Source organism: Sprattus sprattus (genome assembly GCF_963457725.1).
Source record: "Sprattus sprattus genome assembly, chromosome: 13".
NCBI lineage: Eukaryota > Metazoa > Chordata > Actinopteri > Clupeiformes > Clupeidae > Sprattus > Sprattus sprattus.
Window position 1 is genome coordinate 17,320,549 of NC_137911.1, and position 22,713 is coordinate 17,343,261.

The window sequence follows — 22,713 nt, forward strand, 5'->3', positions numbered from 1 at the left end:
CTACGGTAACTCTGCTAATACTGTTTAAAAGCTATTACCTACAAATACTAATTCATGACTCTGTTATAACTAGTCCACCACTGTGTTATAACCAATGACTGTGAAAAGCATGCATGCCCATGTTAAAAGCCAGACCACTGGAACGAATTAAACAATGGCAGAGATTTCACCAAATAAGGTAAATTACTAAGCATGCTGCCTGGAATTCTGCAAATCTCGAAAGTGGAATGACACCATGCTGTCCATACTTTTTGCAGTCTTTGATTCTAAGACATAGCTAGAGTGACACACCGCTATTGTTGTGTAAAAGCTATAACCTACAAATGCTAGTTCATGACTGTGTTATAGCATACGTCTACAGTGACCGTGCTATCGCTGTGTAAAAGCTATAACCTAGAAATGCTAATCTGGCCCCAATCTGACTCTGCCACCCTGGCCCTGGCTCATCCCCACCTGGCGACGGCACGTGTGCAGCAGCGGGACATGCTGATGAAGGAGCTGGAGCTGGCGCGGGTCTGCAGGATGGTCTCGATGCCCCGCAGCAGGTCGTTGGTCTTCAGGAGCAGCAGCATCTGCCGGGGGACCCGGTTGAGCAGATCGCTGATCTGAGGTAGGTACTGGGCTGCGTTGGTGCGGATCTCCACATCCTGGCAGACAGACAGACAGGAGGAAAAAAGCTGCTTTCAGAAGGCAGGTGTCATGGGCCTAATCCAACGAAGCACAGATGGAAGAATAGCCCCAGTGAAATGCTCATGAAGGCATCTTTGTTGTTGTTGTTGTAAAGTATTGATAAGTATCAGTATAATGGTTGTAGTGTACCCTGTTATGTTATAATACTTAGGTTCAGTTGTTGGGTATGAGTACTTGGCCACTGTGGGAACCGAGAGCACAAGGAAAATAAAAAAATTTCCTTGTATAAGAACATTTATTTTTCGTTTTTTTTTATGAAAACATATAAATAAAAGACTCTTACTGTGGCTTGAAATAGACAAGACAAACTGTCTGGCTCTGTTCAGTTTTTAACCCTGCAGCCTTTTCGAGTGTTTTAGAATAATGTACCACACACACACACACACACACACACACACACACACACACACACACACACACACACACACCAAAATGTATTCCTCAAGCTATCACTGGTCAAATTCCTGTGAAAAATCAAATTACAGTAACTATAGTTCAATGAGAAAATTAGAGCTTTGTTTGCAAAGGATCATGGCCTTTGCTGTCTGTGACCCTGGGTGACATCAAGTCCTCCTTAAAATCATGCCAATGTTCCCAGGCATATTTATATCGGTAATTAGGCATGTAGGCCTTGCCTGGTTCTTGCTCAGCAGTCTGCAATGTCCAACAGCTTATGATGGGGGAGGTGAGGTAAACATAAATGCTCATCCTGCCAGAGAAGACTGGTTTACACACACACACACACACACACACACACACACACACACACACACACACACACACACACACACACACACACACACACACACACACACACGCACACACACACACACACACACACACAGACCCCAACCCCCCACACACACACACCTCTTGAATAATAGAAGTGGCATCCTTTTACTCACACAAGTGGTGTCCTGATGCTTGAACAACACTGTCCACAAACCAGTCTTGAGACTGAGGTCAAGCTTTTCTGTGTGTTTAGAATAGCTTTACAGGGTCCATATCGGTCAAGAAGACTAAAACCAAGTTGTAATGAACAAAACTTGACACCAACGATGCATCCGTCAACAGACCTCAAAACCGGGAAATCACTTTGGACTTCTAAAGGACTCTGAAAATTACAGCCAAGTCTGTTCCTCGGCACTGTCCCTGACTTTAACTCTTGTGGATAAACAGGCCTCCGTGGGCAATTCCCCGACATGAACAAAGACAGCCTGTCCACCAGAGATCTATCAGCATTGATCCGCCTATTCACCACTGTCTTTTGTGCTGGGGAGCGACAAGGATGAATACCAAGATGACTCATAATAGGAGAGGGTAATGATGACTCAGAACATTGTCCATGTTTTCTTCAGAAACGAGACAAGAGGGAAACATTTCTGATCATTGAGAGCCAAATAACAGAGCAGTGTCTGCGGTTGGCATTATTAGCCTGACTGATCGACTTTAGAATGCACTGCATGTTGTGCCATGATGTGTTCTGGATGGTCAAACTGCAAAAGAACAACAGGGCATGGCTTTGATGAAAGGAACCATGTGAACAACATTACAAAAAATGCAACGGCAGCTAACAAGCAAATCATTCAGTTATTTGTTTTTCGTTTAGTTTGTACGATTCCTTCCTTTATTACTGCATCATTAAGGTTGACATTTTTGGTTTGTCTGTAATTTGCTGGTATTTCTTCATTTCTTTATTTATTTCTGGTCCCTCTGCACGCATACCAACAATGACAAAACATTGATGCATCGCCCTCTCCCTTGTAGGCATGTTAAGAAGTAATGAAAACAAATCTTTGTCTTGGCCTTCTGGACAGTGCGGAGCAGTGCCACCTGCATATGGATCTAGAGGCTGGCTGGTATCTGTCTGGCCAAGAGCTCCAGGGTTCACTAGATCTCACGGAGCCAGGAGCCAGAGGATGTCTGGGATGGGCGATGAGCGAGACGGGCATTAAAGCGCAAAACCCTGTAGGGCCTCGGTAGGGAGGGAGTCTGTCTGTGTGTATGTGTATGTGTTAGAGAGAGAGAGAGAGAAAGTGTGTGTGTGTCTGTGTGTGTATGAGAGATAGAGACACACACAGAAAGAGAGGCTAAGTGTGCGTGTGAGAAAGTGCCTCGGTGTGTCTGTGTGTGTATGTGTTTATGAGAGAGAGAGAGTGAGAGAGAGAAACAAAGAGAGAGAGCGTTTGTGTGTGTGTGTGTGTGTGTGTGTGTGTGTGTGTGTGTGTGTGTGTGTGTGTCTGTGTGTGTGTCTGGAAGGAGGTGGGCAGGGGGTTGGTGGCCAGACAGCTGTTGTGGCCCACGAGCCAGGTGTGTGCTGCAGGGCTGCCAGGGTGCCCAAAAAGCATCCCTGTGGATGCCAAACACATGTCACCGGGGTAATAGACAAAAGAGGAGAGCCAGGTTGTGCCAAGCCTGGACCAGCACAGGACAAAACAGAAACAAACACGCAGTCTGACCACTGGGATGAATGAGTCACAAATGACACTTCGTCTCGGTTCAATTTCAACAATCTGTAACACACAGAAGAGTCCGTTAAATAGCTTTGTGGACAGCATATTTGCCTCCTGAAAATGATTTTCCACTTTTTAAGTGTGTTGGCGTCATCTCCACAGACTCTGAGCCCAAAAAACCCAGACCAACACATCCTATGATGCAGATATTAGGTGCAGGATAAGAGCCTCTCCATCTTCACACAGAAAAGTTAGCCACATATTGAAGTCCTTACATCTGGCAGGTAAGAATCCAGAGAGGTTACACACCCCAGCACAACTAATGCGGCCCAAAAAATCTGTCCTGATAAAAACAACCAAATCAACTCTCCTTACCAACCCAGTCTGGTTAAATGGGTTTTGCAAAACTCTTTGTGCCTTCTTAGAAAGACCATAATTGGTCACTTGACATTTTCCCTTCAACCCGCCATTTTAATACCTGATTGGTGCACTGTGACTGGAAAGCTTAGCGAACATGTAAAAGCTACATTTTTTAAGTTCATTTATCCCATAATCCTTAAATCTCTATCCCTAAAATTTGAAGAGGAGGAGGAGGATTAGGGGGGCAAATTAAGTGGATTCAAGTTTGCTGTTGGCTGCGTGGGGTTTACAGGGAACATCACTATGACAAAGTGAAAAGTAAAAAAAAAAGAACCCCTAAAAAAAAGACATAAATAGGACATGAGCATCAGGAGACAACGCCATGTACATCTATGACCTGTGTGTGTGTGTGTGTATATGTGTGTATATGTGTGTGTGCGTGCATCAGACCTGATAATCCCTACAGCAGCACCAACAAAGCAGGATGAGCAAAACCTGTGTTTTGGCTCACGCCAGCTCTTCTCTGTTTAAGAAACACTCCTACCACCCCTCCCCCCTCCCCCCAGACTAATGCCTCGTCTGTTCGGTTGTGCTTGGCTGCACTTTCACTTCCAAACATCGGCCCGTGCCGTGGACGGCTTCCATTTCCCTGTCACATTAAAAGTCCTCCGACGCGCCCCGGCTCCTTGCTCGCGGATTTATGCGATGATCTACTTCTCCGTTCGCTGGCACGAATAATCGTCGTCTGCATCTCCTGACAAATAGAGGGGCTGTTTGTGAAAGAAATTATGTGCGCTTCCACCATAAGTTTCTCCATTTTATGCTCTCCATTTGTAAAAACACACAGTGCATTATCTGTGGGCCCAATGCATTATTTTTATGTCCCTGTGATGTATTTGGCCTCGCCGGTCCCCTACTCCATTCTTTCCCATGCTTTTTCTTTGAAGTTTTTTTCTGCACGTAGGCGTGTGCCCCCACATCAAAGATGTTGCAGTTTTAAAGGAGCGAGACATTTTTTTTGGTCGAGGGCAAGTCATCACTCTTCTCCCATCGATGGGGTTTGTCCTCGGAAAGCACTTGAGGAAATGTGCCATTTGGTTTTTAAAAGGATGGCAGGACTCACTCAGACCCAAAGTGACAGAAACAGCTCGAGACACATGCAGTACGACCCTGAAGCCTCTTGTCTCACAGACACTCCAGTTACAGTGAATCTCCATCAGCACTGTATTCTGACAACCTGACGGATACAAACTCAGGAGCCCTCTTTTCAGCCGACGCAACCTCTTTCACTGTTCCTTCACTCTTCCGTTTTTTTAATTTATTTGTTTTTATTTCTAATTTCTCCTTCCTTCTCTCGCCTTCTATTCCTCTCAAATACTCTCCATCTTCCCTCCAAAGACGGTCAAGTCTTCCATTTTAGCCCACTAGACTTGATGTTTTCCTCTGGGGGCCTTCAGAGATACAAAAAGCAGCACATGACTGAGTGGCCAGTGGTCTCCATCCTTCCCACACCCTCACTAAATTATCTTCCATCCAGAAGCATATCGATTAATACACACAATACCCCCTCAGAATACACGTGCACTATGACAGGAACACAAAGCCTACCATGATGAAAGGGCGGAGAGAAACGTCAGGGTAAGGGAGGGAGAGATATATAGAGAGAGAGGGGAGGGGGGGTGGTCTGGTGTTAACGGCAAAGCAGTGCACTGTTTGCGTGGTCAGTCTGGGATATCCTCTGAGGAGTTGCGGAGGAAAAGGAGCAACAAACAGATGGGCTCCTCTCACGGAGCGCTAGGACACACCATCACTCTCTCTGTGAGTTAGTCAGCTGAATCCCAATGAAGAGAGGAAGAGGAGGAGGAGTAAGTGAAGGGGGAAGAAGAGGAGGAGCAAGTGGAGGAGGAGAAGGAGGAAGGAAAGAAGGAGGATGAGGTGGTGGAGCAGGAGGAGGAGGATGAAGATGAGGATATGGGGAAGAGGGGAGGATCAATCCCAACAAGCCCAGGCTGGGGATTCCACGCAGGGACGTGGCGAGAGGTGTGAGCAGAGGCAGATGTTCAGTGTGTGTGAACAAGCTGAACACCAGCATGGTGTGGCTAACAGATGGCAGGCTCTGTACCAGTGTTTACATGGGAAGGACAAGGGGAGCTGTGCAGGGGCCTGCAGATCGAGATTAAGATGTGAATGTTCAGATGATGCAGGAGAAAAATCCAGTGCAGTCCAGAGAGGAAATAACCATACAAGACACAACACAAAAGCACACACACAAACACACACACACACACGCACCTGTATAAACACTCCATACATTATTTATCAGTATATTAGTTTCATCATGTAAATAAGAGTCTGTCTGCGTCTCTGTGCCCTTAGATGTGAGAGGCTGTACACAACCACAGCAAGCTGGTCTGTTGATATGTATAAAAAAATACACTAGTCATGACAAGCATTGGGCAATGGTGAGAAAAAAAATCGAGTGTGTTCACTGCTGGGTCCCATACAGTATGCTATCTGACAAGCACGGACCATGGCGGCAGAAACACACGGCTTTCTTACCCCCCGACAGGGAGTTAGGCCGATAGCCACTTAATTCTTTATACACAAGAAATTGATTTAACTTGCTTACTGAGAGCTTGCGTCATCTTGGAGGAAGCGGGACTATTTTCAGACTGGCTCACTTGACAGTAAGCCTCACCCGCTCGCCAAAGCTGAGTTTCTTACAGCTGTCCACACACTCAAAAGCATTACTGTGTGTGTGTGTATGTGTATGTGTGTGTGTTTGTGTGTGTGTGTGTGTGTGTGTGTGTGTCAAAGAGAGCATGGGTATGTGTGTGTGTGTGTGTTTGAGGGGCTTATACTCTTGGTTTGGCTGAGTGTGTATTCAAACAGCAGAGCCCAGTGGCCTGTGGCCTCTTTCTCTCCTTCTCTTAGGGCGGCTCTGTTGCCAGGAGACAGTATATTCTGGCAAAAAATTTGGCTCTGATGTGGCAATAAAATATCCATTTTTCTGACTAACAGGTGTAATATTTGGCTCCAAGCTGGCAACAAAATATGTATAGACTAACAGGTGTAATATTTGGCTCTACGCTAGCAACAAAGTATGTATTGTTCTGACTAACAGGTGTAATATTTATATTTTCGAATGATGCTAGTTAGATAGGTATATCATGATTATAACGTTGTTATAAAATGTGATCTTGTAGTGTTATAAATATTTTTCAGAGCATGGTGGAATGACTGTATCCCACATCCAAATGCATGCACAGCTGAAAAGCTCTGTTGTGGCTTCAATTGTGCAGGGTCTTATTACATTAGTTACAGGGTATAAATATAACATGGTTCTATTTATATGTGAACATTTTGGTCTTAGGTTCATTTTGGGCTTTGGCTGTTACTTGGTGTGTGTGTGTGCACGCGTCTATGTGTGTGTGTGTGTGTGTGTGTGTGTGTGTGTGTGTGTGTAGTATAGAGTATGAGTATTGTACATATGGGCAAGGTCTCACTGGTCCTAGAACACCCTCTGTTTGGAACAGTGAGGTGTGTGTGTGTGTGTGTGTGTGTGTGTGTGTGTGTGTGTGTGTAGTGTCTCCCTCTTACACACCGCACAGATCACAAATGACATCAGCATGAACAGCTTTCCCTTGGGACAAACACACAAATGCAATTATAGTTGTGGGGGTTGTGAGTGGGTCCACTCTACACTGGCCTGTCCAAGCACTGGCTATGGGAGCGGCTTGAGCTGGCCCACACTAGAGAAACAGTGAATGGTTAGTGCCTCAGGCTCCAGGGAAAAATTACTTCTTATTTCTCGACCCAGTCAGGTTAAAGGAAGCTTCAGCAATATGTTTTTTCCACAGAGTTTCAGACGTTAGCGATGTCCGCTATCATGGATGGCGGAATGTGTCTGTGCGTTTGGGAGGGAATTGGAAAAGGCTATTTAATGGAGGCAAGTGTAAATGCACCACTTCATCTCTGAAAATAGCCACGCACGCATGCACACAGACACACATACAAACTCATACACACAGGCTCTCACAAACACTTACAAACCTGCTTCTCTGAGCTTTGTACAACAGCTTCACTCACAGAAATCACATACACTAACATATATTACATGTCACTAAGTAGTAAAGTCGCTATAATTCAAGGTCAGTAAAGGTCAAACTCCTTATAGTCAGGTAAGTGAAACGGTTTCAAAACTGGACAACTCAAAGGGGGTGGGGGTGTTGGGGGGGCAATCTGCCATTCAAAAATACCCTGAACGATAACACAAAAGATGTGATTACTCACCTGCTAATAACCCTCATGGACAAGGAGGCACTAAAAGGCCTGTAATCATCTTCAGCTAAATGCATCATTTGTAATTATAACGGCCTGTATAAGAGAGGGCTACCTTGTGCATGCTGTGTGAGGGTAGGCAAACAGCTGACAGAGCTACTGGACGGGCTCTAGTCTGATCTCTACGTCATTTACTTTGTTATTTTCTTCTTATTTGTTATACTTTTTCTTACATGTATTTATTTATTTATATTTCATTTCATTCTTAATAATTTTTCGATCCATTTTTGAACTGACCGTCAATGTACTTTTAACTGAAGCCACTCAAAATAATTTCTTATTATTTAATCAACGGACTTTCATTTGATTGTTTGAACCACTCTGGGCTCCTGCCGGCAAGGTGCCATAGAAAAAAAAAATGTGTGCACGAATGATGAAGCCGCTCGGTGTGAGTTTCACAGGGAGAGGGCGGCGGGAAGGGAAAGGGTTAACTCAAGCGGATTCACTTCCATTACTCTAGAAGGCCTCAGGGAGCGGCATTTTCACTTAGCATTCTCTGGTTCAAAGCTCAATACTTACTTTTTCATTTCAGAACAAACTCAATTTCAGATAACGGAAGCGAGCGCCAACAATGAGGATGTGATTGTGACTCCAAAGGAAACCTCTGGAGGTACGTGGTGTTTGGAGGACAGACTTCTCCATCAAGTCAAGGGGATCAATTTAAAATAGGGAAGCTTTTTGTCAAAAAGAGGAAGAAGAGAAGAGAGGAAAGAGAGAGCGAGAGAGTGAGCGAGGGAGGGAGAGTGAGGGAGGGAGAGAGAGGGAGAGAGGGAGGGAAAGAGAGGAGCGAGAGAGAGAGAGGGAAGGAAAGAGGAGAGCGAGAGACAGAGACAAAAAGAAAGAGGACTGATAAGAGAAGCCAGGGCCTCGTTAGTGACACACGTTAGTGAGATATATAGAGTAAGACAGAGCGACAGAATGAATGCAAAGACAGAGAGAGAGCCACAGAAGAAAGGAGAGGGAGAAACTGATGGGTTAGAGAGAGCCCATGAGAGGTGGAACCACAGCAGTGTGTAACTAAAGCATTAAGGCCCTTAAGAGTCCAATCTCCATCGCTCCACCCTGGAGATATGACAAGCTGGCATTTCTCTGTGTGCCGCCTATCTGATGGCGCTGGGCATTAAGCGCTTGTGTTAGAATGCAAAATCAAAGCAGTGGATCAGGCAAAGTTATGTAAGGGCTATATGCATTAAATGACATGGAGATAGCACACTACGCAAGTACATGAAAAACTGTGAAGGCTCAAAGACAGGGGAATACACAAAAAAAAAGGTTTCAGCTGGATAGCTCCAATGACAGTGTGTGATGCCACGTTTCATAGGGGCGTCTTCATCGCGTCCTAATGACGGACACAACAGACTTTGGTTGTACTTTTTAACCAGCAACAGTGACTCCTATATGTCTTATTGTACATCACCACAATACAATCTAAACTGGTTTATCTTGGCTGGTGTGCATTGAAGCACTTGGGTGCACACATATCGCTGAAACCACGCCAAACATTTCACTAATTAATTTAGCTGTTGTTCAAAATCTTTGCTTTATTGTTGTTCAGCCAATTCGCGAAAGTTGATTCGCCAAAGTTGCCTGAGAGAAACGTCCGTCACAGGAAAACGATGAAAACTGAGACAACATTAGATAAAATTGACATAAAGCTGAGTGTAAAAAAATGGTGAAGGCTTGCGACTATCCAGGTTGTGGCAACAAAGATGATGGTGAATCGACTCTCAGTTTTCATCGTTTTCCTGTGACGGACGTTTCTCTCAGGCAACTTTGGCGAATCAACATTGGCGAATCAAACAGGTAGGCCCTAGCTGTGAGGTTGCGGTGTCGCGCGTACTGAAAATAGGGCCAAGTGATAACGAGGTGTGACTTTTTCCACTACCATGTTTTTGGGATGCAAATATATCACTCTTTTGAACACATAATGTTTTGGGAAGAGAAACGTTTTATTTTGCTGGGTCTAGCAAACCTGCCGGACTACTTTTGGCTTGACCAAAACTGGACGAGAACTCTGCTCACAGGACGCTGCCGGGGGTAAGTCAGCGTGATTGCATGACACTGGTCATGGGGATGCCATACAGATTCATGTCAAAAATCCCAAACTATCCCTTTAATAGGGGAATCTGCAAGACTACGGATAAAACAAAGGATTATCTGCTTAAATTAAAGGCACTAACTAACCAAAGTACTATTGGGTCTTTCTAGTTGATTTTGATGGGACTTGGGAATCAATGGGAGGGGAGAGAGCAGTCCCCAGAATTTTTGAATAAACCAGACTGGTGTGGGTTATACAGTATTGGCTCACTGGATTTGTTTCTCCTGATACGCCTGCAGGAGTGCAGGAGTTTTGCTGGTTCATTTAGATTCATTATTGGGTGAGATAAATCTTTTTCCCTTCTTTTCCCCCTGGAAGTTTTGCTGGGGCTCTTTGCCTTCTCTTTTGGCTTGGGGTTTTTAAGATTTGTTTTTGGGCTTTTTATGAGTTTATTTGACAGAACAGTGAAGATTGGGACAGGAAATGAGAGGGAGAAGAGGTGGGGAGTGGACAGGAGAAATGACATCGGCCCGGATTCGAACCTGTGTCCTCCTTAAGCGTCATGCCCGAATGTGGTCAGCAGGGGTGTAGTGGGAGTGGGACGCGGGGGGACGCCGTCCCCCCATTGATTTCACTCGGGTATGTAAAAAAAAAAAAAATCACTATACAAAAAAAAATTGGACGAGAGACGTTCCATGAATGGATATCACAACTCGGACTTTTCACAATAATAAATTGGGACAATGGGAAGATTCTATACCGTTGAAACCAACCAAAGTTGAAAATGCACCTGTTAAAAACACACCTGCCACTCGGCCTGGGACTACGACCGAACACCACCCGTGGCCGTGGGGATATCCTTTACTAATACCACTCGTGCTAGATTGCTTAAATATATTAACACTAAAGGTCTATATCCCTCGTACGGGATATTTTTATTTTTGAGTTTTCGTCTTAGAGACATAAAAAGAACAACCATGGAAACATTGAACCCTTTTCTAATATTATTGCTGAGGTCTTCTAGAATAGAATCATATATTCCATTGAAACATGCCATATAATAAACAACTTACTAACCTAGTAAGTTGTTTATTATATGGCATGTTTCATTTAGTAAATAAACGGTAATTGTGAATCGAAAACATGTCGTTTTGCTGTTTTGTTGAGTTCTCAAGTCTTCTCACGACTCCATTTGTTTCAGGTGTTGCCTAGCAACCTATTACTTCGGACAACATGGATCTGATCAAATCAAATGGCTTTAATTTCAACACAAAGTAACAACACAAGTGATTCAAAGTTTTTAGTCCTCCGTTCCATTTTGTTTTGTATTTCTCTCAGTGTTCACATTTTTCTGCTCAATTATGAAGTTCATAATTTTCATCTGGATTGTAAAATGATCGCTTTCCGGTGTGTGCGCGTGCACGTGGGATTCCCTTTTTGGTGACGTCACATCTAGCGTCCCCCCACAAAAAAAATCTCCACTACACCACTGGTGGTCAGGGCTACTGTTTGCGCCACAGTGCCCCCCCCCCCCCCCCCCCCACCCCCCCCCCCCCCCCCCCCCCCGTGGGTTGAGACTTTGACAGCAACCCAAATCTTCTTTCTTTTTTTATGGCTTGATACATGCAGGCAGCGGGTATTTTAGTTTGTCCACTGTTAGCGGTGATAGCACTCAAAGATATTGCCCCTAAATACTACTCTTTTCACCTCCCTCTACTCTCTTTCACTTTAATACATTCCTATCCCATACCATTTCAATGAATGCACATTTACTAGAACCATAGTTTCCGTGTTTCTGTAGAAATGTGTTTACTAGAGCCTTTTTGAGAGTGCTCAGGATCTCTGGTTGGAGTGAAGGTTTACAATTCAACAAGACAATGACCCGAAGCATACCTTCAGGAAAACACAAGGGTAGCTTTGGGAATATTCCCGAGCTGTGAAAGTCCTGGAGTGGCTCAGCCAGAATCTGGCCCTGAACCCAATGGAGCACGTCTGGAGAGACCTGAAAATGTCGGTACACCGACACTCCCCATCCAACCTGGATGAGCTTGAACGATTCTGCCAAGAATAATGGGAGAAACTTCCAAAAGAAAGGTGTGCCAAGCTTGTGGGATCATTCCCAGAGACTGTCATTGCTACCAAAGATGCTTTAACCAAGTACTACTACACACTTATGTAAATTGTACATTTCATAATATTACTTTTATTTTTAATACATTTACAAATCACTCCAAAACTCTGTTTTTGCTTTGTCATTGTGGAGTATTGTAAAATAATGTAATCTATTTTAAGATGAGTCTGAAAAATGTGTAACTTGAAAGGGTCTGAAAACATTCCGTATGCACTGTAATTATGAGGGCACTGATGATTCATGCTGTAAGATCATCAGCAATTACACTGAGCGAATTGAAAGTGAATTTGGGTTCTGGGTTTATAGAACCCGTGTTTTCCTAAATCAGGATTTAACCAAAGTGTTCGGTCCTTTGTTCACAGTAAAACTACCCTATGTCTCGTGTTTGACCCACATTGGGCATTTTCACATCACTACCATCCTTCAATCTAGCAAACTCAAACCACCCATAGTGTTATCCTTTCATGGACTATACGTGGTTCATGGTTTCTACTGGTGGCTATTACAAATGTTCCAGCGACAGAAACTAGCGGCCTTATATTTATATACATTTATGCAAATCATTTGTATGAATTTGTTGTATATGTCATTAGTTGGTAGGCAATTCTGTGGCGATACTGCTTGTAGCCATACTCTTCTGAGCAGTAAGCATCCTATAAAAAACTGTGACGTCAAATACATTACATTACATTTAGTCATTTAGCAGACACTTTTATCCAAAGCGACGTACAAAAGAGAGAATAATCAAGCTATGAGCAATAGAGACCTACTGTAAGAATAAATACTATTTTACATAAGAAATAAAAAAGTACAGGAATGTAACTACTGTAAGTGTGAGTTAAGTACTAGTTAGAGGAGATAGCATCACAGGAAGGATAAGGAGCGCTAGAAAAAGGAAGAGAAAGGGAGAGGAAGTGCAAGTAAGGAGAGGAGGTGCTCTCTAAGTGCTAGGCAGCTCGTTCCACCAACCTGGAACTACGTGGAAATACAACGGCTTAAAACTATTTGAGATGAAAGAGAATTATTTATAGTACATGGATACCCTTTAGTTAATGTGTCTGAAATGCCACTATAGAGATGAACACAGACTTTTGCCTTGAATACCACCTTTTTGCTGTAAGAAGCGTGACCTGCAGCTCTCCAAAATAAGCACAGGAATTAAACTTATCTGAGAGGCTTGAACGAAGAGAAAACACCTTTTTCTGCAGTACACCACCAGAAGAAAGGAAAAAAAGTCAACAAGAATGAAATCTGTGAGACAGAGACAAGCTGTGCCTGAGTGATTTCACGTGTTTTCCAATTCTTTGGCAAAAGAGTGGATGCATTCTCTGAAAAGGCTCTGTCTCTTTCTCTCTTTCTCTCTTCCTCCCTCCCTCTCTGTCTCTTTCTTTGAGCTGTGTTGATTGCAGCCTGCTATTCAACCTCAAAGCAGGCATTCCCACACCGCAATACATGTAAATTGCATTCATTTCAATTCAGTGGTGATGATCTTGATTTTTGTTCCTGTTTTCTAAGAGCACAACAAACAAAATGGAGCGGAGTGCTTGGCTTGCAAGAAACGGCAGTTTGATCAATTTTTAGCTCCACCATTTTGCCATCTCACAATAACTCCAATTAGGGGAGAATCTGAGTCACGCCTGACTGGCCTTTAACGAGCCAAGCATGTAATTAGACTACAACATGTAATAATCCGTGTAATGAGGAATTCATACTGCACCGCAACCCAACAAACCAAGGAGTCTGCAAGATATATGGAGAGAGATAAGATGCTTAAGGCATAGGGAGAATCACCGAGATATAGCCCACAATATACCCAGAGAAAAGCACAGAGGCAAAGCTAATTTTGGGGTGCACAATGGCGGTGGGCTTACAGGTGGGGACGTTTGTATGGTTAGGTTATAAGGAGTGTTTGTATGAATGTGTGTGTGTGTATGTGTGTGTGTGTGGGGGAGGGGTAGGTAACTATGGAAGCCACTACATCCCCCCTTTTCCCCGTGCTTTTTTTTATCATTTTTATTATTATTATTATTACCTCCAGCAAGGAGGTTATGCGATCGGGTCCCTTAATTTATTTATTTATTTGTCCGTCTGTTTGTCTGTCTGTGGACAAGATTTCTCAGAAACTACTGGGCGGATCTTTCTGAAATTGGTCCTGGGACATCCCCATTAAAATTCCAGGATGATCCGGATCTGGATCCGGATCTTTGTTTTCACACCTAAAGTGACATTTCTCGAAAACCAATCACCGGATTTTAATGAAATTTACAATGAATGTAGACTTTGGCCTATTGTTCAGATGAACGTTTTAGATCTTGCTTTACTATCAACGTCAACCCTTGCTTGAGGTCAGAAATCTCCGATTGCTCTTGTTGTTAATATTATTATTATTGCTGATATTATTTATATTATTATTATTATTATTATTAGTAGTAGTAGTAGTAGTAGTATTGATATTATTATCATGATCATTTTTATTATTTTAACAGGCTGCACTTTGTTTTTCAGGAGTTGGCCAGCACTGAGGCATGTCCCCCGTAATGAGCCCTCAGACCAGCACTTCAGCAGGAGCACTTATGAGCCCAGGAGATCAAACACAGCTGAAGGGCCTCCGTCACCGCTGCCCGGAGACACTCGCCATGGTGATGCAATGTAAGACACCCATTATAGAGATGCTCCATAGTTGCACTATCAGACACTAGCCATAAGAGACTACATAATGAGTCACATAGTATTATATATATGTATATGGATCACACTCATCATAGAAACTGACTATAAGACACTCATTATAGAGATTCCCCATAATGCAGTCAGCATGGTGGAAGAATCTATCATGTTCCATGTTGTCATGGAACCATGGCATCCACAGCAGCTTGGCTAATCAACATACTGCTCACTGAGCTGTTCCATCCAATGTCTCTCTTTATCAAACAGCTGTTTACTCTAAATATTTAAATGCCAAACACATATGTGCTATAAGCACGTATATTATTTGCTTACATTTAACTCCACTGTGTCATCACACACACATATTGTTTAATCAAGACTCTACCAGAAAGCTGTGCCAACATTTGATTTGCTCTTGGAATTGTGTATGTACAATAAAACTTGCCTCTTTGAAATGTGAAATAGCTTTCTTTTTTTCCCTTTAAATGGAAGTCTTCAGCGACTGTGTCACGCCTACAGAACTGGGAAGAACACAGAGAGACCACACGGGGCTGAGGAGAGGGGTGTGTGTGTGTGTGTGTGTGTGTGTGTGTGTGTGGGGGGGGGGGTTATGGTTGGGTTGGGGGGGCACCCCTCAGGGTCTGGAAATGACAGAGTGAGTGTACCCGAGTATCCTGCTGCTTCTCCCAGAGACTGTGGGAACGAATGGAATGCATTAATACTGATGATGTATGACACTCTGCTATGAATGCTGATGTTTTTTCTGCTTTTCCTTTTTCTGATTCTTTTTGTCCCTTTCTTGAGGGTGAGGGGGGCATATGCTGTAGTTGAGGGCTTCACCAGTCAATCACAGACCCAACATGGGAGGTGGTACCACTGAGGATGAGAGAAGGGTTACATCATGGTTTTGGATCAGGTCTAGCTCAGAACCACAACAAATCAGAGCAGATGTATATATATATATGTACAGTCCTGCTCACCATTGTTGGCACCCCTAGTAAATATGAGCAAACAGGCTATGAAAAAATATGTCTTTGCTGTTTATCCTCTTGGTCTTCCACTCAAAATATTCACAAAAATCTTACCTTTTTATTGAAGTAAAATTATTGAAAGAAAAAAAAAACTGTTGACATTAAATACATATTTTGCCCCAAAACATGTGTGCCACAATTATTGGCACCCCTTAATGTAATTTTCTGTGCAGCCTCCATTTGCCAAGATAATAGCTCTGAGTCATAAATGGGGTGCCAATACCTGTGCACACATGTTTTGGAGAATAATTTCTATTTAATGTAAGATTTTTATGAAAATTTTGAGTGGAAGACCAAGAGGATAAACAGCAAAGACATATTTTTTCATAGCCTGTTTGCTCATATCCATTAGGGGTGCCAATAATGGTGAGCAGGACTGTATATACTATATATACAGTATGTGCAGTCAGTCACAGACCCAACACGGTTGGTGGTAAGGTAGAGGATGAATTCCATTCTAGAGTTCTAGTATAGATCTTATTTGCAACGTACCTCAGTGGAAGTATTTGTACTCCACACTGAGGCACTTTGTTCAACTCTAAATCTTTTTTAGTTGATTGTATTTTGTGTTGTTATATGTTGTCGCTCCTGGCACCAGGAGTGGCGCTCCAAATTTCATTGTATGCATAGCTATCCAATAAGAGTAAAGGCTTGCTATCTATCTATGATCTGCCCCTGGTGTCCCACTGAACCACTACAAAATCCTATCCAGAGCCCAGATTAAATAAGACGCATCACATCTACTCTGCACAGTGATTTAACATGTACTGTCTCCTATGGAATGTATTATCAAACAGCCAGTCTCTCTCTCTCTCTCTCTCTTTGTGAGCAGGGTTGCTTTAGTGTGCCCGAACCTCAGACACATCTCTCTCTCTGTCAAATCCTCTCTCTCTCTCGCTCTCTCTCTCTCAGTCACATCCTTTCTCTCTCCCTCTCTCTCTCTCTCCCTTTGACTTTAGCTGTGCGTTAAGTGCACTCACACTCGTCTGGCTAAAAGCAATAACACCAATTACCTGGCGAGCCTCACTCAACGCTCCCCTCACCTCTCTGTGCGGCACAGCACATTGCGGTACGGTAACGCACACACACACACACACACTGCAAACTGCCACTCCCTGAGTGCTCTTCGGCCCTAATTGAAAAGGTGATGGTGGAAGCATTAATAACGACAGAGAGAGTACAGGCGCGGACGATGGACGGCTCTGTCAATCAAAAGTCGAGCGCGTTCCAGTTCTCAGTGCTGCTGGCAGTCATTACTGTGATTGGTAAATACAATCTGTTAGATAGCGGCTGATTGGAGGAAAGGTACCAGTTTGGAGCTGCTTCTGATCAGAGTCAGTTCAATTAATTTTATTTAATTCGTAGTTATTTACACAACACCACTAACAATGTTCTTATGTTAAGGTGCTTTACAAGGGGACACACAAAAGACTCAGTTACTTCCTGGTGACTTGGGGGAGCTTGTTGAGTTTCCTAAGAGAGGGAGAGAGGGGCTGATGGTAGACGAAACGAATCCCCCTTTTAGTCTCCCCTCCTCATCTTAAACACCTGTGACAGCCGTCAACCAGGTTTGGCACAAGCCGTCAACCAGGTTTGGCACAAGCCGTCTCCATGACTCCATGACTTCGCAGAGAGAAAAGAAATCATCAAATGTGGGGATCTTGTTTTGTGTCTACTGGCGGTGGTGATGAGTGGATGCGGTTTGGCAACGGCCCCGAGGACCTCCCGCTAATCACTGGTGTTTTATTTATTTATTTTATTTTCCCAAAGCCCTTTTAAAGCTAAGTGCAATGATTAAAGATGCAATTAAATAAGCCAAACTGAAATGTTCATTTAGCCTCTCGTGCTCTTTTCTGTTTTGCTTTCTGCGCAAAATCAAATTAATTAGGCTCTGCGTCTCAATAAAAAGCTTTTCGTGCATACACTTCTCATGTCTCTTCCACTGATGTTACAATATAAAAAAAAAAACAGAGTACACAGAACTAAATTCATGAATAATGAGACTTTAAAATGCAAACACAAACACGTTTACAGCAGCCAAATAAAATACACTGATTCCAACAATGAAAATCAAAAGTCTTCTGCGATAGACAAACAAAAATCAACAACGCACTGAAGAGGTGTGCTGATAAGATGCATTTCATTTTAAAAGTAGAAAGAACAATGTTTACCAATTCAAGATGGAATGACAATCAATAACCAACAAAGGGTACAAGGGCAGAGATAGAGAGAAGAGAGAGCAAGAGAGAGAGACCTCTTTGTGTGTGAGGGAGTGTGTATGTGCTTGTGTGTGTGTGTGTGTGTGTGTGTGTGTGTGTGTGTGAAAGAGAGAGCTAGTGAGTGTGTTTGTGAGTGTGAGAATGATTGTGTGACTCAGGCATGGTCAGTAGTAGTAGTAGGGGCAAGAGGTGAGGGGTGCAGTCACTGCAGCCAAAGAGCCCTGCTCTCCCCATCTGTGAAGCTTGGCCTCTTAAACCCACCGCATGTGCACAAGAGCCAACCAGTAAGGAACTTCCAGGAACTAAGCACAGTCCACAGCAGCTGCCAGCTGAACACTACGCATGTTTTAATGCTACCTTTACACTCTTTAACACAAGATGCACCTACCCGGGCATCCAACAGATTACACATAGCTTTTAGTCAGTCCACAAAGAAGACGGACCGTATACAGGTAGTTACTGCTGACAAGAAGACAAAATAAATGTATTGGACAATTGTTGTTCAATAGCTAGGAAGCACGTACACTAAAATATATACTTTTTTACTGTTAGTAACTCTGGATAGAAGTGTAGGATAAAAGTGTTGAATATGGAAATAAGCCACCTTCAAAATGCTGCTCGAACTACAGGTAATGGCACATGACACGGCTTGCTTTGCGTCACTTGTGCCTCTTTCAGAGCACGGCAGTTTTCATCGGCTGCTGGGCTCTGTGGCAGGCACAGAGTCAGTAAGTCTGCATTTATATGACCAGTACACGACAGCTGAGTGACAAATGAATCAATGTTACATTCTGTTTTTGTGGGGGTAAAACTCACTTCGACTCAAGACTGTTGCCAGCACGTTGTGCCGGGCATTTATGCTCCTTCCATACTTGCTATCTTTCTGTTGCTAAATGCTTTAGTACTCATTATCCCATACTCACAATACAATATGTCCTTATCGAGCTTTCTTATGCAAATCAGACAGGCTCCTTTTATACACAAAGGTCACAGCTGTACATTTGGAAGCAGGCTTTTATAATTGCCAGCAATTATCCTAGACCAGACTACTTCAAAACATCCTCGTAATTTGATGGAGTAGCAAACATGCCGGGGGGAGGACAGAGGGTGTTTAAGGGATAAGTGGCAACTGGTGTGTTTCTTTCATTTCCATTTTGGGACACAAAAGCAAGATGGCCACAGCATACTGAGATAGAGAGAGGGTTGAGTGTTGGAATTACAGGTGAAAACCACAGCTCGGGAATCAGAGCCTGTTGAACTTTTACATCCGGAACTGAGAAACGAGGAACACAGTTTTCCTGGTTTGTCATAAATACATCAGGTTAAATACACCAAGTTCAGTTGGACGTTAAGACATGAGGCATTAACAGCACAGGAGATGCTCTGCCGCTGCCGCTGTCTAGATTGAGGCGGGAAACATAACTGTTTTTAACAACAGCAGTAACTACTTTGATAAACATAAAGAAGTCCAGACGCTAGGCAAATCTACACTAAAGCGCACATTAGTACTTCTACTTCTGCCACTAGTTCTGTCACAAGAATATTCAAACTGACATCCTAAGATGCACAAAGCGCGAGCCACCTACAGCTTGATAATGAATAATGCAGGTTGCCTCTTCATCACCTGGTGTGTCTCCCTAGCCTGCTTGATCCAACCCATTAGTGGATATTCACGCAGATAGTGGATGCACGTCACAGCACATTAACTGACACACATTCAGCCATGTCCCTCAGAACGCTGCAACCGGCATCCAGGAGATCCATAATGGCCAACAAAGTTCAATGTGTGTGAGGGACGTCTGCTTGAAACCTTTGGGGTATGCAGTGGGCCATAAATGTGTAGAAATGGTTAGGTAGGAATAACAATAAAAAAAGAAATCAATGATGTATTTTCCATCCTTTATATCCCTGAGTGAAGATGTTGTTCAGCTTATTCCTATCCCAAATAAAACATTGCTCTCTCTATTAACCCCGAACTGCTTTGGCCTTGCATTCAACAACTTTTATCTGCTTCTCTTAAAATGGCATCTTGTACATTGGAATTGAGTCTGAATGTGTGAAGCTGGGTGCTGACATGTTTCAGTAGGAAGATGTGAAGGTATACTAAACTTTTCCCTCCCTGGTTTGTCAACATGATGAAACTGGTCTGATCTGTTCACTGAACAGGGGTGTGAAACCAGCATGGTTAAAGATCATCTGACGACATAAGATATGGGGTAGTTTAAGGATTCTTAGTAAGTCTCAATGGACCTGCATACCTTACCTTGGGCAATTTGGGGTTAGAACACTATGTACTTCCTCTCTGCTTAGGCTGGCAAACAACAGTGTGGTTAAACCATGCTAGTGGAAGAAGCCTTGAGCACAATGTACTCACACAATTTCAGTAAATTAAGAGTTTGACTGCAATGTACTTGACATGTAAATACACGATGCTACGTTATTAATGTACCTGTGCATGTTTAAGATACTGAAAAGCTGCTTTAGATATCTAATTATCGACTCCCCCACCACCTCCTTCCTCAATCTAAATGGGCTGTACTGCTGTATAAGGGTTAATACAGGACCATACTGGACCATAAGGGTGTCCTGCTTTAAAAGGATAGATTAGTACACTGCTATATAAGGATGCAATGCTGTGGCGGACCGTGCATCTAGAGCTGCTCCTGAGCCGAAAGCTGCACAGTGTTGCGTAAGGCATGTATAAATAAATGTCCCCATTGCTCCACAGATGGCCTGGCGTCCCCCCACAGAGGGCAGCTCCGGCTGGGACAGGGTCCACACGGCCCAGCCTCCACTCCCCAACCCTCAACATCGCCGCCCCGGCCAAACACCACCCAGGTGGGAGGCAACCGGATGCTGCACTCTCCCACACACATTCACACATATACACACGCACACACTCAAATAACAAAGGTACAGACGTTCATGCACAACCACACTCACACACACCACAGATGCCTTTATGTTTCTTGGAACATACTGTAAGTTGTGAACTACCAGAACCATTGAAGGAGAACATAAAGAACTTTTGTCATTGATGTCTTATGCGATGATACTTGAGGGGAAAAACATGAGAATTTAGTGTCGTCATTTTTCTTTGTGTTTCAGTGTTCTACAAATCAGGAAGCGACATTACAGAGACAGTGTGCGAACAGGGAGTGTGAGCTCACCTCTGAGGTGGTGACAGGCGTCTGGCTGATGCCCTCGCTGACGGACTTCCAGGAGCGGGCGGTGAGCACACAGGCAAAGAGCGGGTACAGGTCCCCGGCCCCAAGGCGCCGGCTGTACCTCTCGATGCCCTTCATGTCAGCCTTCATCAGGGCCTGCCAAAGGCGGCAGTAATCCAGTCGGAAGTCCTCCTTCAGCACCTTGGACAGCGGCACAGAGTAGTACTGTTAGCACTGGTGGGTCTGAGAGGTTTTCAAATTACGTACATAGAGATACATTTGTGTGCCAGTGAAAGTGGCAATTGTGTAGCTGTTTGCTGGCTGTTCATGTTCATAAGACAACTGATTCAAAACTTAAAGTCAAATATGGGAAACCCAACGCCCAACATCAGGATAGATCACAAACTCAGATGATACATATTTCCACAATTTGGCTTCTTGTAGAACAACAAAAACACCTTTGAGCAACTCTCTGTGCACAAGCCTCTATTCTACTTGCATTACAGAAAAATAAAAACAATGGTAGCTAGAGGCCCGTCAGTGTAAAATGGCGTTCGACCAAACATGTAGTCAGATCCCTTCAGGCAGCAGGAGTGAGAGTTAAAAACATGTGACACTACACGTCTGTAATGTGCTTAATTGCTGTTCTTGAACATGATGTTTTAATGCCTGAAAAGAAGAGATGCAGAATTTGGCCAGCCATCTGAAGAGGCTCCATTTACGCCTCCCGACGCTTCATTAATATGGAAACAACGTATGGCTGGGAGATTTTCCAGGCAAAAATACCAGCTAAACTCCGAGAGTCATTACTCACAAATTGGTTCCATTATGGCCGTCGTGATGGGCCCAGCTCTCAAATGCTCCTCTGCTTTTATCACAACTGCATATTTATCACCAAATTATCTTCATGAATGCATTTACAACGAACTAACAACAACAAAAACAACACTGTTACCGGATGCCAGTGCCGGGCTTTGGAGGTCGACGGAGATATCAGTTTAGTTCAGCTTTAGGGCAGCCTAGCTTATATTTAATTTACTGACAGTATTTATCGTAATTGTTGGGAAATATGAGTTTATGTTTGGGTTCCTCAAAATCAAAAAAACAATAAACATATGGTGGGAGCTGAGACACGTTAGCTGTTGACTGCCCAGGGATGTTAAATAGTACCGCAGAAACACAGATTTTAGATATGCATTGGGCTCATAGCCTCATATCTAGCTTGGGAGGCAAGTTCTTTAATAGTGTGCTTTCAGTTTCAGCTCAGAGGGTGGGTCTGGGTCTGTTGTTGCCTCGGCAGCAAGCGGGTGAATTATGGGGTGTAATACGTGATGAATTAGCTTTTCCGGGGAAGGCCGGCGTGATGTCTTACCTGATACAGGCCGTGATCGAGTAACACAATTTCCGTCTTATTGCTTCTTGGACACTTCCTCACCAAGACGTTGCCTGGGTGTGGGTCGCAGTGCACGAAGCCGTTCACAAATATCATCTCACTGTACATCTTCCCCAGGCCCTGCGAGATCTACAGGGGGGGAGAGATAGAAGCCAGAGACAAAACAAGAAACAGAGATAGAGAGAGAAAGATAGCGAGGGAAAGAGAGAGTGGGAGAGAGAGA

The 22,713-nt window shown here is 43.6% G+C and overlaps 1 protein-coding gene across 1 annotated transcript in view; it reads right to left on the reverse strand.

Annotated features, from left to right (window-relative positions):
- The window catches only part of adck1 (aarF domain containing kinase 1), a gene marked incomplete at its 5' end in the record, with an annotated part of 122,003 nt that overhangs the window by 6,039 nt on the left and 93,251 nt on the right, over window positions 1-22,713 (reverse strand). The window contains 3 exons of the mRNA XM_080849847.1: window positions 454-647; window positions 21,101-21,298; window positions 22,470-22,619. Of these exons, the coding sequence (XP_080705973.1) occupies window positions 454-647; window positions 21,101-21,298; window positions 22,470-22,619 (542 nt within the window). The remainder of the gene's footprint in view (window positions 1-453; window positions 648-21,100; window positions 21,299-22,469; window positions 22,620-22,713) is intronic.